General features: G+C 47.0%; 1 protein-coding gene across 1 annotated transcript in view; it reads left to right on the top strand.

The window, feature by feature from the left end:
• CKAP2L (cytoskeleton associated protein 2 like) overlaps nucleotides 1-19,353 on the top strand; it is a 66,566-nt gene that overhangs the window by 28,846 nt on the left and 18,367 nt on the right. The window contains exons 2-4 of the mRNA XM_058667637.1: nucleotides 15,006-15,050; nucleotides 17,167-17,233; nucleotides 19,290-19,341. Coding sequence (XP_058523620.1) covers nucleotides 15,014-15,050; nucleotides 17,167-17,233; nucleotides 19,290-19,341 — 156 coding nt within the window. The 5' untranslated portion in view covers nucleotides 15,006-15,013. The remainder of the gene's footprint in view (nucleotides 1-15,005; nucleotides 15,051-17,166; nucleotides 17,234-19,289; nucleotides 19,342-19,353) is intronic.

The following is a 19,353-nucleotide window of genomic DNA, read 5'->3' as shown; positions in this document are numbered from 1 at the left end:
GTTTAGTGACATGTCAATAATATGCTGAGAGTACCTTCTGGAAAAAATGTCTTACTCTGATAAAGAAAAGAGCCTTTTCGCTCCCTCCTTGCATTGATCAGTCTATAATCATTGGAAAGACATCATCACATGCTAAGGAAGGCGGAGTTGAGGAAACCCAGCAGCTCCAACAACACTGCTGCACTAAGAACCCATATCTATACTTTAGGAAAATTTCCTAAATGCTGTCATTCTTAAGCTATTTTCATTTGGTTGCTATTCCTGGCAGGGAACCTTAATCTAACTGATGCAGAGGTCACAGAAACCTGGTCTCAGGTTGGCTTTATCTTATTTTTAATATTTATTTATTTTTATTGGAAAGACAAATTTACACAGAGAAGGAGAAAATAGGAAGAAATATCTTCCACCTGCTGATTCACTCCCCAAATGGCTACAACAGCCGGAGCTGAGCTGATCTGAAGCCAGGAGCCAGGGTCTCCCATGTGGGTGCAGTGTCCCAAGGCTTAGGGCCATGCTCTACTGCTTTCCCAGTCTACAAGCAAGGAGCTGGATATGAAGTGGAACAGCCAGATACAAACAGGCACCATATGGATTAGCTAGCACCACAACTGGAGGATTATCATGTTATACCACTACACCGACCCCAATTTTGCTTTTTTTTTTTTTTCCTCACCTGTCATTTAACAAAGTCCTTCTTTTTCTGTAAAGATTTATTTTTATTGCAAAGTCAAATATACAGAGAGGAGGAGAGAGAGAGAGAGAGAGGAAGATCTTCAGTCCGATGATTCACTCCTGAAGTGAGCACAACAGCCAGTGCTGCGCCGATCCGAAGCCAGGAGCTTCCTCCAGGTCTCCCACACGGGTGCAGGGTCCCAAAGCTTTGGGCTGTCCTTGACTGCTTTCCCACATTACAAGTAGGGAGCTGAATGGGAAGCAGGGCTGCCGAGACTAGAACCGGCAACCATATGGGATCCCGGTGTGCTCAAAGCGAGGACTTTGGCTGCTAGGCCATCGCGCTCGGACATTAACCAAGTCTTTAATGATATAATGATAGAGAAAAGGTAGAGACATGTGGTCTAAAAGAGCTATCAGTCTTATCTAGTACTTGCAGCTATACCTACATAGCACAGTTACTGAGTTTAAAGATTCACTAAAGGGAGAAACCTCTATTGATGGAACAGATACTGAGTTCTTAGTTGATTCTAAGCACAACAGATATAATGGTCTACTCTGAATTTACAAGCTACCAGGGAGAAATATAAACAAATAATCACACTAACCACAAAGGGAGACTCAGAAAAGCTTCCTTGAGAAAGAATACCTTGCCTGAAAGTGAGGCCGATTAGGACAAAACAGAGAAGATTGGGGCAGCCATTCAGCTCAGTGGCTATGACAGTGGTGGGGATGTCCACACCCCACATCCGAGTGCCTGAGGCCATACTCACTGCTAGCTCCTGACCATGCAGGCAGCTGTGACAGCTCAGGCTTAAGTCCCCACCAAACACCCAGGAGACCTGGACTGAATTCCCCGCTCCTGGTCGTGAGCATTTTGAAGGATAAATCAGTGTGTGGGAACTCTGGTTCTCTGACTCTCAAATACATAAATTTTAAAATAAAAAAAAAGTTTAAGTAGTCAACTTTAAAAATAAAGTTAGCCAGGAGATATTCAGCAGTAAAAAAAAATATGAATGATAGGATTTGAATGTGTCTCCCAAAATTTATGTGTTAGAAACTTAAACCCTGGGCCTGGTGGCGTAGCCTACTGGCTAAAGTCCTCACCTTGAACGTGCCAGGATTCCATATGGGCGCCGGTTCTAATCCCGGCAGCTCCACTTCCCAATCAGCTCCCTGCTTGTAGCCTGGGAAAGCAGTCGAGGACGGCCCAAAGCCTTGGGACCCTGCACCCACGTGGGAGACCCGAAAGAGCTCCTAGCTCCTGGCTTCGGATCAGCACAGCACCGGCCACTGCAGTCACTTGGAGAGTGAATCATCAGACAGAAGATCTTCCTCTCTGTCTCTCTTCCTTTCTGTATATCTGACTTTGCAATAAAAATAAATAAATCTTAAAAAAAAAAAAAAAAAAGAAAAGAAACTTAATCCCCAGTACAGGAGTATTTCCGAGGTAGGACATCTAAGAAGTAGTAAATTCATAAAGCTACTAGCCCTCACGCATGAATTAATACGGTCTCCATGCTTTTGATTAAAAGGGTGACTTCCCCCCATTTCTTTTCTCTCCCTCTCCCAGCCCCCACACTCACGTGCATTCAGATTTTCTTATCCTTCTGCCTTCCACCATGGATTGACACAAGAAGGACCGCCCAGATGTGAACCCCTCAACCTTGAACTTCTAGCCTCCAGTGAGAAAAAAAAATGTTTAAAGATTTATTTATTCTTACTGTAAACGCAGATATACAGAGGAAAGACAAAGAGGAAGCTCTTCCATCTGCTGGTTCACTCCCAAAGTGGCTGCAATGGCCAGAGCTGAGCAGATCTGAAGCCAGGAGCCAGGAGCCAGGAGCTTCTGCTGGGTCTCCCATGTGGGTGCAGGGTCCCAAGGCTTTGAGCCATCCTTGACTGCTTTCACAGGCCATAAGCAGGGAGCTGGATGGGCAGTGGAGTTGCCAGGATACAAACTAGTACCAACATAGGATCCCAGTGCATGCAAGGTCAGGGTTTCAGCCTAATTAGACCATCATGCAGGACCTAGTGAGAAAATTTTTATAATGGAGTCAGTATCAGATAGATTGTTAACAGCAGAACAAAACAGACTAACGACAGTGAACCATTCTTTAAATGCTCAAAGAATTTGAATAGATGCATCTTTGAAGACCTCCAAATGACCAATAAGCGTATGAAATACAGAGAAAAGCCATAATTAGATACCACTCACACCTGCTAGAATAATTGTTATACAAAAGTGAACCATATCAAATGTTACTCGGGAATAGGGACAAATGAACACCTTCCTATGCTGCTAAATGGCTAAACACAGTGTTACCTTGTAACTCAGCCATTTCATTCATAAAGTTCTGTCTTTGTCTGTCTTCTGTTACTGTAACAGAACATGCTGCTCCTGTAATTTATAAAGGAAAAAGATTTATTTTGGTTCCCAGCTCTACAGACTCAGGAGCCCAAGATTAACCAACTTTCTCTGGTGAAGACTTCATGCTGCTTCGTGATATGACAGAAGCCAGAATGCAAAACAGGCAGAAACCAATGGAGAGGGGCTGGGCTCACTTTGTATTAACCTGCTTTTTGGGGAATTAATCCAGTCCTGAGAGAATCAACCTAGTACCACCAGAAGAGCAGTAATCTCCTTAATGGCCTATGTATCTCTCTTTTGTTTTAAGATTTATTTTATTTTTATTTGAAAACCAGTTATACAGAGAAGAGGAGAAATAGGAAGACCTTCTGTCCGATGGTTCACTCCCCAAGCAGCTGCATTGGCCGGAGCTGAGATGATCTGAAGCCAGGAACCAGAAGCTTCTGTCAGGTCTTTCACGTGGGTGCAGGGTCCCAAAGATTTGGGCCGTCCTTGACTGCTTTCCCAAGTTACAAGCAGGAAGCTGAATGGGAAGTGGGGCTACTAGGATACAAACTAGTGCCCATATGGGATCCCGGTGCATACAAGATGAGGACTTTAGCCATTAGGCTACCACGCTGGGCCCTAGCCTAAGTATCTCTTTTTCAGTCCCTGGTAACACCAGTCCCTTCCAACATCATCACAATGTCAATCAAACTTCAACATGGGGTCAGCATGGTGGTGTAGCAAGCTAATTCTCCACACTATGGCGCCACTATTCCACAGGTGCTGGTTCATATCCAGGATGCTCCACTTCCAATCCAAGCAACTCTCTGTTTCTGGCTTGAGAGAACAGCAAAGGGTGGTTCAAGTCATGGGAGAGCCAGAGGAAGCTCCTGGCTCCTGGTTTCAAATTCTCTTAGCTGCTGCCTATGGTGGTCATTTTGGGTATAGCCAGTGGATGAAAGATTTCTCTCTCCCTCTTGCTCTGTCTATATGTAAAATCTGTCTCTCAAATGAAAATAAATATCTTTTTTTATTTCAACATGAACTTCAAAGGGAAAAAACATCTTCACCACAACAAATATATACCCATGAGTAATAAAAACATATACCTATGTGAAGGCTTGTACATTTATGTATCATTATTCATAGCAGCCAACAATGGAAATGACCTAAATGCAAACTAATGGGTGAGTAAGCTAATTAAATGTGGTATTACTCATACAGAAGAATATCATCCAGTCATAAAAAGGAATGAAGTATTGATACATGGATAAAGCTTGAAAACGTTATGCTAAGTGTAAGCAGTTGGTCATGGATCACATGTTGTATGGCTCTGTGTATCAGAAATGTCTAGATCAGGAAAAGCTATAAAGTACTGTAGTGGTTCCCAGGGCCTGGGAAGAGAGAATAGGGAATTCCTGCTAAGAACTATGGGGTTTCTGTAACGGCTGATGAAATTTCTCCAAAATAGGTGTGGGTAGGAGAATCAAGATGGCAGGATAGGGTACGGACACATTTAAACAGAAAAACATTTGCCAGTTTGAAGTAGAGAGGACACATTCCAGGAAATAGGAGAAGACAGAAAAACAGCAGAGGGGAACCTAGAGACTGACAGACACAGAAAAGCAGCAGACACAACAGTGTGGTGTTACACTGACCTATATCCCAGCGGCATTCAGCCAGCGGCAATCTGAATTGCAGCGGCAGCCAGAACTCCACCAGCAACAGGTGGGAAGGGACATTCACCAGGAGCTCAGGAGGTGAACCCAAAGAACTACTCATCCTGCTGGTCTGTTTGATTTAACCAGGAGCAGAGACAGAGCAACAGGTCCCAAAGGGATGGTACAAGAACATGGTGGATTTCACAGCCCAGTCTGCCCCCTAGAGCTGATTCAGGTGCCATTTTGTCCAGAGAGACAAAAGCTAAGGGACAGCATGCACTGAGCTGGGGATGAGCTCATTTCTGACTCAGTGACCTGCAACAAAGTGGTATCCTACAGGTTCCACCCAAGACAGGTCCAGGTAGCCCTCAGACCTGATGGCCAGCAGATCAAGAACTCCACCAGTGGCACATCAGGTGCAATTTTGTACAGTGTGGCAAAGGCTTTAAGACTACAAGGACAACAGTAAGCTGCGCATGCGCTGAGCTGGGAGTGAACTCACTGACCCCAGTGCATTGCACTAGTCCCACAGGGAAAACAATACTGAGTTTGGCATCCTACAGGTCAAAACAGGTCTAAGTGGCCCTCAGACCTAACAGCCAACAGGTTCCTGCAAGATTAGCACCACCAGCAACCTAGTTATATAGGACAACTGGTGTATCCCTAATCCTGAAACCTGCTCCAACCACTAGGGGAGAAAGGTCATACAGACAAGGGTGCAGCCTCAGCCTGGGATCACAGGAGGTGGAGAGTAGTGAGCCAGGAGCTGGGGCTACAGAGACCATGGTGGAAATCTAACATAAGAACCCAGACCTGGAACAGGTTGGAAGGATTGGCACAAGTGACTGCAAACAAAGAGCCGTGTACCAAACACATTAAAAAAAATTGAACTGTAGACCTGTAGGTGACACAGCTTAGAATGATGAGCACATGACTGTATATGAAGAACTATACTATAGTAATAATATAGAGAGACTCATTGAGGAGGGAGAGGATTGGGGAGGGGGTAAGGAAAACCCCAGGTCTTGTGGAACTGTATCGTAAAGTAATAACAATAAAAAGAAGTAAATTTTTTTAAAAATAGGTGCGGGTATATTGTATATGAATATATTAATGATTGTCTAGAAAAGAGGAGAAAAGGTTTAGAATCCCAGTAAGAGGAAAAAGTATGGCAAGAAAAGAGCAGAAAAAGCTATGCAGGGGCAGCTCTTGAGGCATGGTGGAGAAAGCCTACAATGGAAGCATCCCATTTGAGCACCAGTTTGAGTTCAGAATACTGTGCTTTCTATCCAGCACTCTGATACTGCACCTGAGAAGACAGCAGAAGATAGCCTCTAAACCCATTTGGGAGACCCAGATGAAGTTCCTGGCTCCTGGCTTCAGCTTAGCACAATTCTGGCTTTTCTAACCATTTGGGGAGTGAACTAGAAGGTGTAAGATCTCTCTCTAACTCTCCCTCTCTAATTTAGCCCTTCAAATGGAAAGAAGGAAAGGAAGGAAGAGAGAAGGAAAGAAGGAAGAAAGGAGAGAGGGAAGGAAGGAAAGAAAAAAGGGAGGAAAAAAGGGAGAAAAAAGGTAGTGGAGGATGGCTCAAGGTTATGGGTCCCTACACCCACATGGGAGACTCAGAAGCAGCTCTTGGCTCCTGGCTTCAGATAAGTCCAGCTCTGGCAACCATTTGGGAAGTAAACCAGTGAATGGAAAAGATCCAGAGAATGGAAAAGTCTCTCTCTCTCTCTCTCTCTCTCTCCCTCTCTCTCTCCCTCTCTCTCTCCCTCTCTCTCTCCCTCTCTCTCTCCCTCTCTCTTTCTTGCTCTCTCTCCCTCTCCCTCTCTGTCAAATATAAATAAATGGTTTAAAAGAAGGGCCTGAGCTAGAAACTATACAAAGGAAAAAAAAAAAAAAAAAAAAAAACAAGCTCTAACTTCTTCCTTCCCCCTCTCCATACTCATTATGCTAATTTTTTTTTTTAAAAAAAAGAAGGAATAGGGCCCGGCGGCGTGGCCTAGCGGCTAAAGTCCTCGCCTTGAACGCCCCAGGATCCCATATGGGTGCCGGTTCTAGTCCCGGAAGCTCCACTTCCCATCCAGCTCCCTGCTTGTGGCCTGGAAAAGCAGTTGAGGACGGCCCAATGCATTGGGACCCTGCACCCGCGTGGGAGACCCGGAGGAGGTTCCTGGTTCCCAGCTTCGGATCGAAGCGCATCGGCCCGTTGCGGCTCACTTGGGGAGTGAAACATCGGATGGAAGATCTTCCTCTCTGTCTCTCCTCCTCTCTGTATATCCGGCTTTCCAATAATAATAAAATCTTTAAAAAAAAAAAAAAAGAAGAAATAAACATTTCCTGAGCAGGTATTGTGGCATAGCACACAAAGCTGACACCTGTGACACCAGCATCCCATACGGGTGCTGGTTCATGTCCCAACTGCTCCACTTTTGATGCAGCTCTCTGCTGATAGCCTCAAAAAGGCACCACAACATGGCCTAAGTATCTGGGCCCTGCACCCATGTGGGAGACCTGGATGAAGCTCCTGGCACTTGACTTTAGCCTAGCTTAGACCTAGTCATGAGACTATCTAAGAAGTGAACCAGTAGATGGTTCTACCGATCGATTCTCTTTCTTTTCTAGCTCCTTCAAACAGATCATTTTTTTTTTACATTTTAAAATTTTATTTTGAATTTTATGGTACAATTCCATAAGGTCTGGGATCCCCCCAAAATTCCCACTCCTCGACTGATTGTCCCCATATTATTACAATAATACAGTCCTTCATAAGCAGTCATAAGCCCATCAGTCTGTTATTTAAGCATGCCTCAACGTTGTTGGTACAGACAGTGTCAGGCAGTCCAGTATCCCATTGTCTAGATATGTCCAACAGTTTCATTGTGAGTCCATCTTTGATTTGGAAGTAGGGATGCATACTGCATTGTATCTTCCCGTCCGAATATGACCGTCTCTATTACACCATCACTATACATTCCCTTAAATGAGAAGCCACGAAACAAAGTAAACAGCAGGTATGAAGGTAAAATAAAAAATTTACAGCACCACGGATTCAAAAACAAAAAAAAAAATAAGTGCTGTCTCTATGGCTTCATGAGGCTTAAGTATACACTATCATAAAAACCCATAGACGCTATTTGAATTCAAACAGATCATTTTTAATTATTATTTTATTTTGACAATCTTTACATAGTTGATTAGGGCACAAAGGGTCAATGGCTAGAGTAAAGTGGGTAAGACCATTGTTTCCACATTCTCTCTCTCTCTCTCTCTCTCTCTCTCTCTTTTTTCTTTATCTAGGGTAAGGGGGAAGACAAAGGGAGAAGCCCCACCCAGCCTCCCAACCATCCCAGGGTCCCTGATGTGGGGCATACTCCAAGGGTCATGCTAAAAAGGTTTTGATAGTTCAACAGTCCTGAATTGCTGCCAATCTTCCCATTCCAAGCACGATGAACTCTCTCCAGAATCCACTGGCTGACATAATCCACCTTAGAGTCTCCGTTTGCCCAGATTTTCACTGCCAACACATAGCTGGGGCAGCTGATCGATTTGTTTCATCTTCTGCCCTCTGTTGTGCTACAGGGGGGCACTGCAGGTTCCAGCTGATGGTTACTGCACTTACAGGAAGTGGGTGGATACCACAATGACCTCAGCCAGTGATCTGGCATGCTCCAAAGGCTGCCAAAACCACGTACAGGCCAATGATGGACAAAAGCCAACATTCCTTGCCCTATCAGGACAAAGCAGGGCTGATGCCAGCACCTATGTCAGAGGGGGTATAAAACCTTTCTCTCTGCTACCCAGCTTGTCTTTCCCACTTGCAGTCCTCTCCTCTCCTGTTCATTCCTCCACTGTGGCCCAGGAACTTCGCTTTGCATAATAAAGACCGGTTTCTACTTAGCTCGTATTTTCTTTCTCAGTGGTCAGCAGATCTAACATCGATGGTCTGCCATATCATCCTGTGCACCTGGATATGCTGCCCACTGCTCCGTCTGAGCCTCTGGGGAGGCTCAGCTTTGACACGTGCACTCCATAGCAGACCATGGAACCTGCAATTCTCTCCATGGCTGGGGTTCTGGATCAGCATTTCAGTTGGAGGGATCCCCAAAGAAACTTTGTCTGAGGTGATCCTAGACCTAATTCTTGTGTGTGCATGCCAGTATAGTGTCTGGCACAGTCCGTTGCAACAAGCAGCTTGTGCATATGCTGGTGGTTGCAATTGCTGGGTCATTTCCGTTTCTGGCCCTATCTTCCAGACAAACTAATGGGTGTTGCAGTCCAGCCCAATCCTGCCCACCACACTCGACCTACTCAGAATAACTTGCAATAACCCCCACCTAGCCCCCACCCGCTCCCCACTACCCTGGTACTCATGCTTGCCAGTATGTACAGCAAACTTGTCCATTCTGTCCCACATCCCACCCAGCTCTCATACACATCAATGGGGATTGAAGCCTAGTTCAACTCAAAGAGCCCCACACACGCCTGTGGGTGCCATTCTGTATAGTCACACCTGCCCCAATGCTGGTTCTCATACTTTCCAGTAGGAGTGGTAACCCAACAGGGAGGTGTCCATTGTTTCCCTTTTGGGCCCAATCCCACTCCTAAATCATTCATTCTTCAGATAGTTCTGCAGTTTAACTTGACAGAATGTGCCCCAGTGCCAGCATCTGCCAGCTGATGCTGCAGCAAAGCCCAACCAACCCTCACCCACTCTGATTTATGCTTGTACCAGAAGGAACAGTCAGCCTAGCCTGGCTTTCCCCTGATCTAGCTCACATGAGGTTCACAGGTGTTATAGTCCTGCTCAGCCTACTCTACTTCCATCCCAACTCATGCTCTCCACTGGGAGTGGCAGTCCAGCAGGGGAGCCCTCCATATTCCCCCTACCAGCTTTGCCCCTCTCCTCTTTGGTTCTCATGTGTGCTGGTTGGGGGCTGTGGCCCAGTCTGGCTTGCCCCCCTCACCTTGGCATTTGCCAGTGGGTACTACAGCCTGGCCTAGCACAACAAACCCCCAATTCCAGCTCCCACTGGTGGGGGTTACAACCTAGCCCAGTCCAGCTGGCCCCAGTCCCAGGTATAATGTGTCCTGGTATGTGTAGCAACCAAACCCAGCCTGATCCACACTTCATTCTAGTGCTCGAATTCCCCAGCAGGTGATGTGAACTCATTTAGCCTGGTTTGCACCCGACTTGTGCCAAATGTATGCTGGTGGGTACCATTGCCTGGCCTGGTCTGGGCTGCTCCCTTTCTTAGTTCTTTCTTAGTTCTTGCACTCACCTGCAGGGACTGTGTCCTAACAGAGGAGTTTCCTAAGCTGCTCCATCAGAACCTCTCCCAATGCCAGATCTCACATCCATCGGTGGGCCATGTGTCACCCCTACTTAGTCCACCTCCTGTCCTGGCAGGAACAGTGACCTTTCTTGACTAGACTTCACCCATTCTAGTTTTTCCTGTTGGGTGTTACAGCCCAGCCAAGCCTGGTCCATACTCAGACACAGCTCATACATGCCTCAGGAGGGACACAGACCTAGCTCAGCCCATCCTACATCTACCCTGGTTCTCCAGAGCACCAGTTGGTGCTGGAGCCTATCCCAGTCTGGCACACTCCAGACCCAGTCCACACTTGCGCCGAGGGACACTGCAGCCATGCCCAGATCAGATAGCAGCCCCAACTCTGCCCCTTGCACTCACCAGTGGAAACCACAACCCAGCTGGGGCATCCCCTTGTTCACCAACCAGGCCTGTTCCCAGACATACATCTTGCACGTGCCAGTGGTTGCTCTGACACAGCTTGGCATAGTCCCTCACCTGTCTTGCCTTTTGCCTTTGGATACTAGAGCCTTGCCTGACCCAGTCTGACACCAGTCCCAACTCTTGCTAGTGGATTTTGGAACCTTGCCTGATCAGTCTGCATCTATCCCTGGCTCATGCAAACTGGTAAGTGACAGCCTAGTACAGCATGACCTGCACTGCAGCCTGATTCCTGTTCTTGCTGGTGAGTTAAGGTTTGCTTGGCACTACAAGGTCCGCCCCTTTCCAATACCAACCCACACATTAGCCAACAGTTAGAGCTACCTTCCCCAGCCTGCCCAACTCCCAGGCCTGGATCACGTGCTCACCAACAGGAGCTATGACACACTAGGGGAGTTTCCCAAGGTTCCCCGCTCAGCCCCACTCCCAGACCCAGATCTCATGCATGACAGCAGGTACTAGGCTCTTGCCTGGCATGGCCTGCCTCTCCCTCTTGGCCTTGTATGAGTTGGTGAATGTTGCGGCCTGGCCCACTCCACATCCTGTTTTGGGATGCACATGCAGGTGCTGCAGCCTGGACCTGCTCAGACTGTTATTGGTCCCTTTGCCTATGAGTATTGGCAGGTTCCAAGGTCACACCTAGCTCAGCCCATCACACCCCAACTCTTGAGCTAACCAGCAGGACTTGTATTTCCACAGGGTTAGGCCCATACATTCCTCACAGAATTTACCCCTGGACCTGGCTCTCTTGCATGCTGGATAGTGTTAAGGCCCTGCCTAACATGACCTGTCCCCTGTTCCAACATTCTGTCAGGTACTAGGATCTAGCCCTGCTAGACAGGCTCCCAGTCATAGCTTTCGCATGGAATGATTTGTGCTGCTCAACACTGTTCAGTGATAACAAATACTACACAGGACTCTCATGTGGGCTGGTGCATCAATCAGATCCATACAGATCTTCTGGCCTTTCTCCCTCCAAACCACCAGGTCTCAGTCCCTTCGCTTACCTTCAAGTATAGTGACCCTGTCCTTGGGAGTCCCTCAGGATTTATTCCTCATCAACATGCTCAGTGGCCCCATTCAGGTACATACCTAGGCACTAATTCCATTCCCCCAAGACTCCAGATATGACTTCCAAGTGGCCAGCTGGTGGAACCTGGTGCCAATTGGTGCACTGGCCACCCAAAGCCCAGGACTCACTCACCACACAGCAGCAATGACTGTGGCCAAGGCCCCAAGTACTGAGTCTGACCTGGCATGGGTACTTGTTGTGGTCTGTGCAATGGATGTGGGGGACATGAAGGTGTGAAGAGTATTGTTCCACTGAAGGCAGGGCCGCAAGGAACTCACCGCTGTATGGCAGGGCCCTGCGGATAAACCACCTGAATGCAGCTCCACCTTCCATTGCATGGACACCGGACCACCCTGCAGAAGAATTCTAATTCATTCAGGCACTGTTTGCTACTATGGAGTTGGCTTTTTTACTCAATGTGAGCTTGGAGGTTAGTGTCAATAATAATAATGTCTTTTTTTTATTATTCATACTGTCTTGGCTGTCCCCGTTGACCTTATGCTAATCATGGTTCCTGTATTTAGAGTTTCATTCTTTCCTTGATCTTTCGGTTCTTTTTTTCTTTGTGATACAAGATTGAGTTATAGAATAAGAATTGTAGCAGGAATTTCTAGAGTTTTTAGGTGAAACAAATGGCAGAATTATCCTTAGAAGCACCCACTTGACCATGACGTAAAAAGTATTAGCCAGAGTTTGACTCTTTCTATATAAATAAAGTGGACAGCTTTCCCGCATTGTCCATTATGATCATGAAATCATAGTGGTCCATTTCTTTCCTCTTTACGCCTCATCCACGCACCCTTCTTGAGTTCCCAACTCAGCTGGAGCTGGACTCTGGCAGGTACTCCCAGCAGCCACTAGGCTGCTGGAAGCTTCCTTCACCCAGGCCCAGATGTCAAACTCCAAATAAATAATTTTTTTAAGTATTTCATAGCATATGGGCTCTCCAAGCAACGGACAGATACAGCAGCCCCCCACAAGCAGCAGCGTTCCTTCACAGGAGCAATATCTACATGGAGGCCAGGCAAGGGGGCTCCTAAACTGAAACTCACTCAGTCATCCACATTCTAGAAATCTCAACAGAAGTCCCATCCCTCTCCCAAAACCACCCACAAAAGGAGTGCTTTTCCTACAAAACAGGCTGCAGCCCCACTCTTAAATTCAATCATTAGACCTAAAGTTATGATCCTAGACAAAGAGTCCAGCTTTCATTAGAATAGTGGCCCATTTTCCTGTTTTAACTGAGACCATCCAGGCCTGCTGAGGTCTTGGCCACACCTTCAGTGGGCGGTACCAGCATTGCCCACTCATTTTCTAATTAATTAAGAGACCACCAATGGGGAACATCTTACCTGTAGGTTCCCTGCCCAACAAGGAGGGGTCAAGGAAGGCTTAAAATCCCAAGACCCTTTCTCAAACCTTTGGTGTTTCTCTCCCTGCTCTTTCGAGAGGCACCCCACCTCCTGGCTCTTTGGAGGTGCTTTCCCCTTCCTCTCCCTTCCCTGCTCACCTGGTCCCTTCGCAAATAAACTTTTCTGTTTGCAACAGACTCCCGGCTTTTTATTTCTATACTAAGCTGAGGAAAGAACCCACCGGGCATTTCTGGTAACATTAACCATATTTTCTACCAATGTAAATGTCAGCATGTATACATTCAGAAACCCCAGCTCAAGTCCTCTTCCAACTACATGGTGCCAAAGAGAAGACCTGCTCTCGCTCTGCTGAGAGCTCAACTGAGGAAGCAAACCTATCAAAGGGATCCAGAGACGACCACGCCACTCTTCTGGCCCCTGGGAGAGAGGATTCCGACACACCAGAATCCAACAGCATTGCCCAGAGCTCTCCAGGAAACTGGAGAACAGCTCAACCCCAGAGCAAACTTCAAATGGAAACATCTAGAACCGAAAGAGATGGGAGCAGGTGCACCTGGGCACTCAAGACCAAGGGCTCTACGCTCTGCCTTCCCCTTTTTGGTTAGCCATTACACACAGCTAATGGGGTCAAAGCCAGAGTACACGTTAACAGGGAGCCATCCTGAAAGGGAGTATGATATACTCCCTCCCCCTGCCCTGCCGCCAAGAAAACAAAAACAACAGAAATACCTTCAGAACAGAACTCCTGTACAATTCAACATTACTACCTCTTAGTATGTGTGCCCAAAACAATTGGAAAGAGGGACTCACAGGAATACTTGTGCACTCTGAAACTCATGGCCTCAGGAGGATCCTGACAGAGAGGGAGAGAGAGAGAGAGAGAGAGAGAGGAATCACTGTAAGCCAACAAAGTGGAAACATGAAAGTTACTACACAAAGTGACCAAGATGAAGCGCTTCCATCCACAGAGCAGTCCCACATGCTTTCAGGGTCCACATTTACAGGCTCCAAAATATGGATGTTAACTTCCGGCAAAGGGGCAGTGACTTCTCAGCTTTAGGCATCTGCCACTTTGCTCTCCTTGGGTTTCACAGCAATTGTAAACTGCCATGGCTGTGAGGGAGTTCGTTTGGCTAGGCTAATCATCATAATGACAAGACAAGCACGGCTGAAGTTCCCCAGCAACAAATTTGCTAATTTAAACCCATCTGGGCTTGCCACATACTCTCCCAACAGCGATATGCACAACAACCACCAGGGGGAAGCAACCCCAGGGCGCAAGGATGGGTTTAAGGCGTGAACGCATCACATGCAGGGCTGAGGCATGTACTGCAACACGCGTCACCTCTCAAAATGTCAGGTTAAGTAAAACACTTGAGACACGCGTCGGAGGCTGTGTGACTCCACTTACATGAGGTGGCTAAAACTGTCCAACTCGTGAAGAGGCGCAGAACAGGGTTCCCAGAGGCTGTCGGGAATGAGGAGAGCGGGAGGGTGATTCTGGCCTCCACATCTTCAGTTTAGAAGACAAAGTTTTAGCAGACTAAGAGATGGATGCACAACAACGAAAATGCACGGTATGCATTTTAAGGTAACAAAAGTAGTTAAAACGGGAACATGTGTATATTTTGCCACAATGACAATTTATAAGGGAGACGAGTTTTAGATTCATCATCCCGCTTAGCCAGTAAACATGGCACATTTTTGCTTTATTCTTAGTTTTCCTCTGAGCCTGACGGTCCTCGAGAAGGGCCTCGGGTGGTGGCCCGGGACCCCCGGAGGTCAGCCCCGTCCTTCAGCTCAGGGACTCCCAGGGCCCCGGGCCGTGCAGCTCAGCCGGCTGACAGAAACTCGGGCGAGCCCCGGAAGCCTCCGAGGCGGGGCCTGCGCTGCACGGTGCCGGCGTGCGTGCACGCTCTTCCAATCAAAGGACCCCAGGGGAGGGCTCCGAGAGTCAGAGCCAACCGCAAAGCGCTTGGCTCCTCTGGTCCCACCCTCACCTTCCTTCGACTGGTGGGTTTCAAACACGCGGGAACCAATGAGGGCGCGAGGACGCGCGGCGCGACGACCTGGTCGCCTGGCGCGGCCTTTGAAGAGAAACTGTCGCTGAAGGAGTCAAGATGGGGCCGGGGCGCGGCGCCGCCTCGGCTGCGGCGGGTGAGTAGCTCGGCGGACCCCCCCGCCCATGGCGCTAGCGTGGGGCAGTGGGGAGGCCACCCAGTGATCTCTGCGCCGGCCAGAGGAGACGCCGGGGTCGGAGCCGGGTTCGGGGCGGCCGGGCGCAGGGGCAGAGGCCTCCGAACACCTTCCCCGCCGACCTGCAGAACGATGTCGTTGTCACCAGTGGGGAGCGATGCGCCCCCTTCGACCCAGATCTGACACCAGGCAGAAGCGGGTGTGGTCCTGTGTGCCTCTTGGGGTGAGGTCCGACTGGAGCCCAGATCCAGTTGCGGATTGAAAGTTGTGGATTGATTAAATCTGCACCCCCCTGATAACTAAGGATCTACCTTCAGACCTCTGACACCTCCCTGGGACCCGTGTCCAGCCCCTTGAATTACTGCTGCTCAGACCCCGCCCACACCGAGATGCGCACAGGTGTTTATAGTCTGTTGCAGCTGCTGAATCTAACTATACGTTGCACGCTTTGGACATCACTGCTCAAAGATGGACATTTCGGTCCCCGTCTTCTGGACCCTCAGCTGCAGGGCTTGCAGACTTGGTGGAAGGCACAGAGCTGGGGCCCCGCCTCAAGTGTCAGACTCCACAGTCCCTGTTCTGTATACTGCCGACTGCCAGATACTGTATTACTCATGCTGTCCTATAAAAACGCATCAGAGCCGGCAAAACAGGGCACCTCAACCCAGTTAAGGTTATTGTAGTTTTTGTGTCCACTGGAGTCTGTTTTTTTCATTGTGATTCAGTTTTTGCCTTTTCCCATCACCTGCTTCTTCGACCATTTCCCACCTCTGAGTTCCATGAGTCTGTCTCTGAATCCAGTTTTATGGTACCTAGATGTTTGCCTTGTATTATAATTTGTTATTTTTATCTCCATGACCAGATTGAAACATTTTGAAGGCAGAAATACAGGTTAACTATCCTTTATCCAAAACGTTTGGGACCAAAAGTGGTTTGTTTGTTTGTTTGTTTGTTTGTTTTGACGTGTCTATTTGCATGGATATAATGGCATGTCTTAAGCCTAAGCATAGAATTCATATATGCCCTATGTCCACAGCCTAAAGAGAATTTAACAGTATTTTTAATGCACCTGTGTTTGGCCCTGTCCCATGAAGTCAAGCAAGGAATTTTCTGCTTGTGTTCACAGTTTTGAATGTTGAAGCATTTTAGATTTACAGATCCGGGATTCTCAACCAGTACTGACTTTGCATCTCCTCACAAATACCTTGCCCAGAAACCCTCAACTGGCCTATATTTTCTTTAGCCCTAAAGCAAACCATATCAGGGCTTGTGGATAAGACTCCTTATCCCCTGTCAGAAAAAATAAACAAACAAATAAACAAGAGTAAGCCTGACTCACCAGTTCAGGTGGACTAGTAACAATGTTTTCATGCAAAGTGCTTCATGTTGTACCTGAGAATGGGAGCCCCGAGCAAGGACTCTCAGGTTAGGTACACATGTTTCCGAATCCTGGCCTTGCTGGGTAACTTCAGGCATGTGCTTTGCCGTCTCAGAATTTCCAACTTCAAGGATTGTTGTATGGATTAAAAAGAAGCAAGTGTAAGGACCAGAGTTTTGGCACAGCAGGCAAAGCCACCATCTGCAACACCAGTATCCTGTATGGATGCCAGTTCGTGTCCTGGCTAGCTCTACTTAAGTTCCAGCTCTCTGCTAATGACCTAGGAAAAACAGCAGAAAATGACCCAAGTGTCTGGGCCCCTGCCATCCACATGGGAGACCCACAGGGAAGCTCCTGGCTCCTGGCATAGGCCTGGGCAGTGCTTGCTATGGCAGCCATTGGGGTAGTGAAGCAGCTGGTGGAGGGTGTCTCCGTATTTCTCCTTCTAACTCTTTCAAAATAAATAAATCTTCAAAAAAAAAAAAAAAAGTAAAGGTAATGATTTTCATATAGGGCCTGGCATATGAATGATAATGCTGATGTTGTTATTAGGCTGATGGCAAAGTGTATGACTGAAGCCTAGAATGTCTGCACAAAGCTGGACTCAGTACAGAAACGTGTTGTCTTTGATCATATAAATGAGCTGGTTAAAAGCTCAGACAAAATTTCTCCTGTCTGTTTGCTCCACCTGTTTTCCAGAAGAGCGACAGAGAAAGCTCCAGGAGTACCTAGCAGCCAAGGGAAAACTGAAGCCGGAGAACACCAAGTAAGTCTGTCCACCCACGGCTCCTCCAGCTGTGTCGCCCTGGTTGCTAACAGCAGCTCCCAGCTTTTTCCAAACCTTGCCTTTTTTCCCACATGAGGATCCTCTGATCAAAAGAGCATTTCAGTCCAAGCACCTCCCAGTCAACTGGGCAGTGCCCAGGCGGTTGGCAGAGGTTGAAGCGTGATTGTTCCAACCACCTCCAGAGGAAGAAGGAAAGCATCAACAGTGTTACCATGGTTCATCTGTTCTTCTCTCTGTTCTTTCTCCCGAGGGCAGCTCTTAGGGGGTCGGACGACCCTGATCCTAGCGCTTCTTACTGATGCAGGAGAGCCAGTTGCCATCAGTCCCCCACACTGGCACTGACCTTCCCTGGCGTGCTGGCACCCTTTGCTCTTGTTTGTTCTTGGGATAAGCAGAACCACCTCACCTTTACCTTCTTTGAGCCTCTCACCTTCAGGACCAGGTGGGACGGGAGGATAGAGAAGTTGTTTTTTTATTATTCTTGCTTAACGTCAATGTGTTTGCCTCTCACTTGAATAGCTATATTTTTATTTAAACATTTGTTTTTACGAAAGTTTATTTTCCCCTTTAATTTACTGTCTAGTTTACTTAACTTTATTCCTTTGATTAAACAAACTTGAATTCATCAACAAATGACTTATTTAGTGTCTGGAATATACCAGTCACTCTGATTCTGATGTGCTCCATAAGCTTCCTGTCTCAAACAAGTCATGATCAATATCCCTGTTGGTCTAGCTATCATTTTTGGTGCATGGAAACTTCATCCTAGGTTCTTCCCTTTCTCATATGCTTTTTGGTTTACCTGTTTGTTTTTGACATTTCTATCTCATATATGTTCCTAGTATTTAATTATATCATGTTCTCTCTGAAAATCCACTATCTTAAGATGTTTTAAACAAGGAAGTTTTATAAAGAAGGAGTTAATTATATTAATCATCTTGGTGTTACCATAACACAAAGTTTGAGGCAAAAAGCTTATAAAGAGAAAAGGTGTGTTTAGCCCCAAGTTTTGGAACATCACAGTTCATGCCGCACAGGGAAGGCTTTGGCTGTGGGGAGGGGCGTGTGACAGATGGCAGAGCGCATCAGAGAAAGGATCACAATGTAGCCCAGAAACAGAGGGAGGCTGAGCCCAGACTCGGACTTTTATAACTCTCTCACAAGAATTCAAGGGGTCACACGACAGCTACCTGTCATCACTACCTGCCACATTACAGTGTTGAGAGGATCATTTTAAAAAAAATAAGACTGCAAATATGAAAAAAATCCACATATATCTAATTGATATTATTAGAATGCTACATTTGTGCATAGGATATCTCTGAAAAGGTAACACACACAATGACTGGGGGAGGCATTTTACCCAGCAATTTAGACACATCTTGAGACCCCCACATCCCATGCTGGAAAGTCTGCTTCAAGGCTCAGTTTTTCACTTCCAGTGCAGCTTCCTTGTAATGCACACCTAGAGAGGCAGACGATGGTGGCTTAAGTGCTTAGATCCCTGCCACCCACATGGGAGACCCAGAGGGAGATCCAGTCTGCAGGCTTCGTTCAGGCTGGTCTAGCTCTGGCTGTTGGCAGATAACAAGGGAGTAAACCAATGCATGGAGGATCCCATGCACTTTGTTTATCTCTGTTTATCTCTTAGATGAAATGATTAAAAAAAAAATGGGTAAAAGCAATTTTGGATCTCTTAGACGAATACAGGACTAGGGAAGCTTAGATAAGGAGACTTTTTTTTTTTTGTAAAGATTTATTATTATTGTAAAGCTGGATATACAGAGAGGAGGAGAGACAGAGAGGAAGATCTTCCATCCGATGTTTCACTCCCCAAGTGAGCCGCAACGGCCGGTGCGCGCCAATCCGAAGCCAGGTACCTGGAACCTCTTCGGTGTCTCCCACGCGGGTGCAGGGTCCCAAAGATTGGGCCGTCCTCAACTGCTTTCCCAACAGTATTAGTTTTTAATCACTCTACTTTATAAACCAGCTAATACGTCTGTTCTAAGGATTAACTTTATTTTCTCTTTTTTAGGCCTTACCTAAAAGCCAAGAATAATATCCCAAATCCACCAGCTTCCAAATCAGTAAGTAGAGAT

Source organism: Ochotona princeps, chromosome 8, assembly GCF_030435755.1.
Source record: "Ochotona princeps isolate mOchPri1 chromosome 8, mOchPri1.hap1, whole genome shotgun sequence".
In the NCBI taxonomy this organism is placed as follows: domain Eukaryota; kingdom Metazoa; phylum Chordata; class Mammalia; order Lagomorpha; family Ochotonidae; genus Ochotona; species Ochotona princeps.
This window is presented reverse-complemented; position numbering and strand designations above follow the sequence as displayed.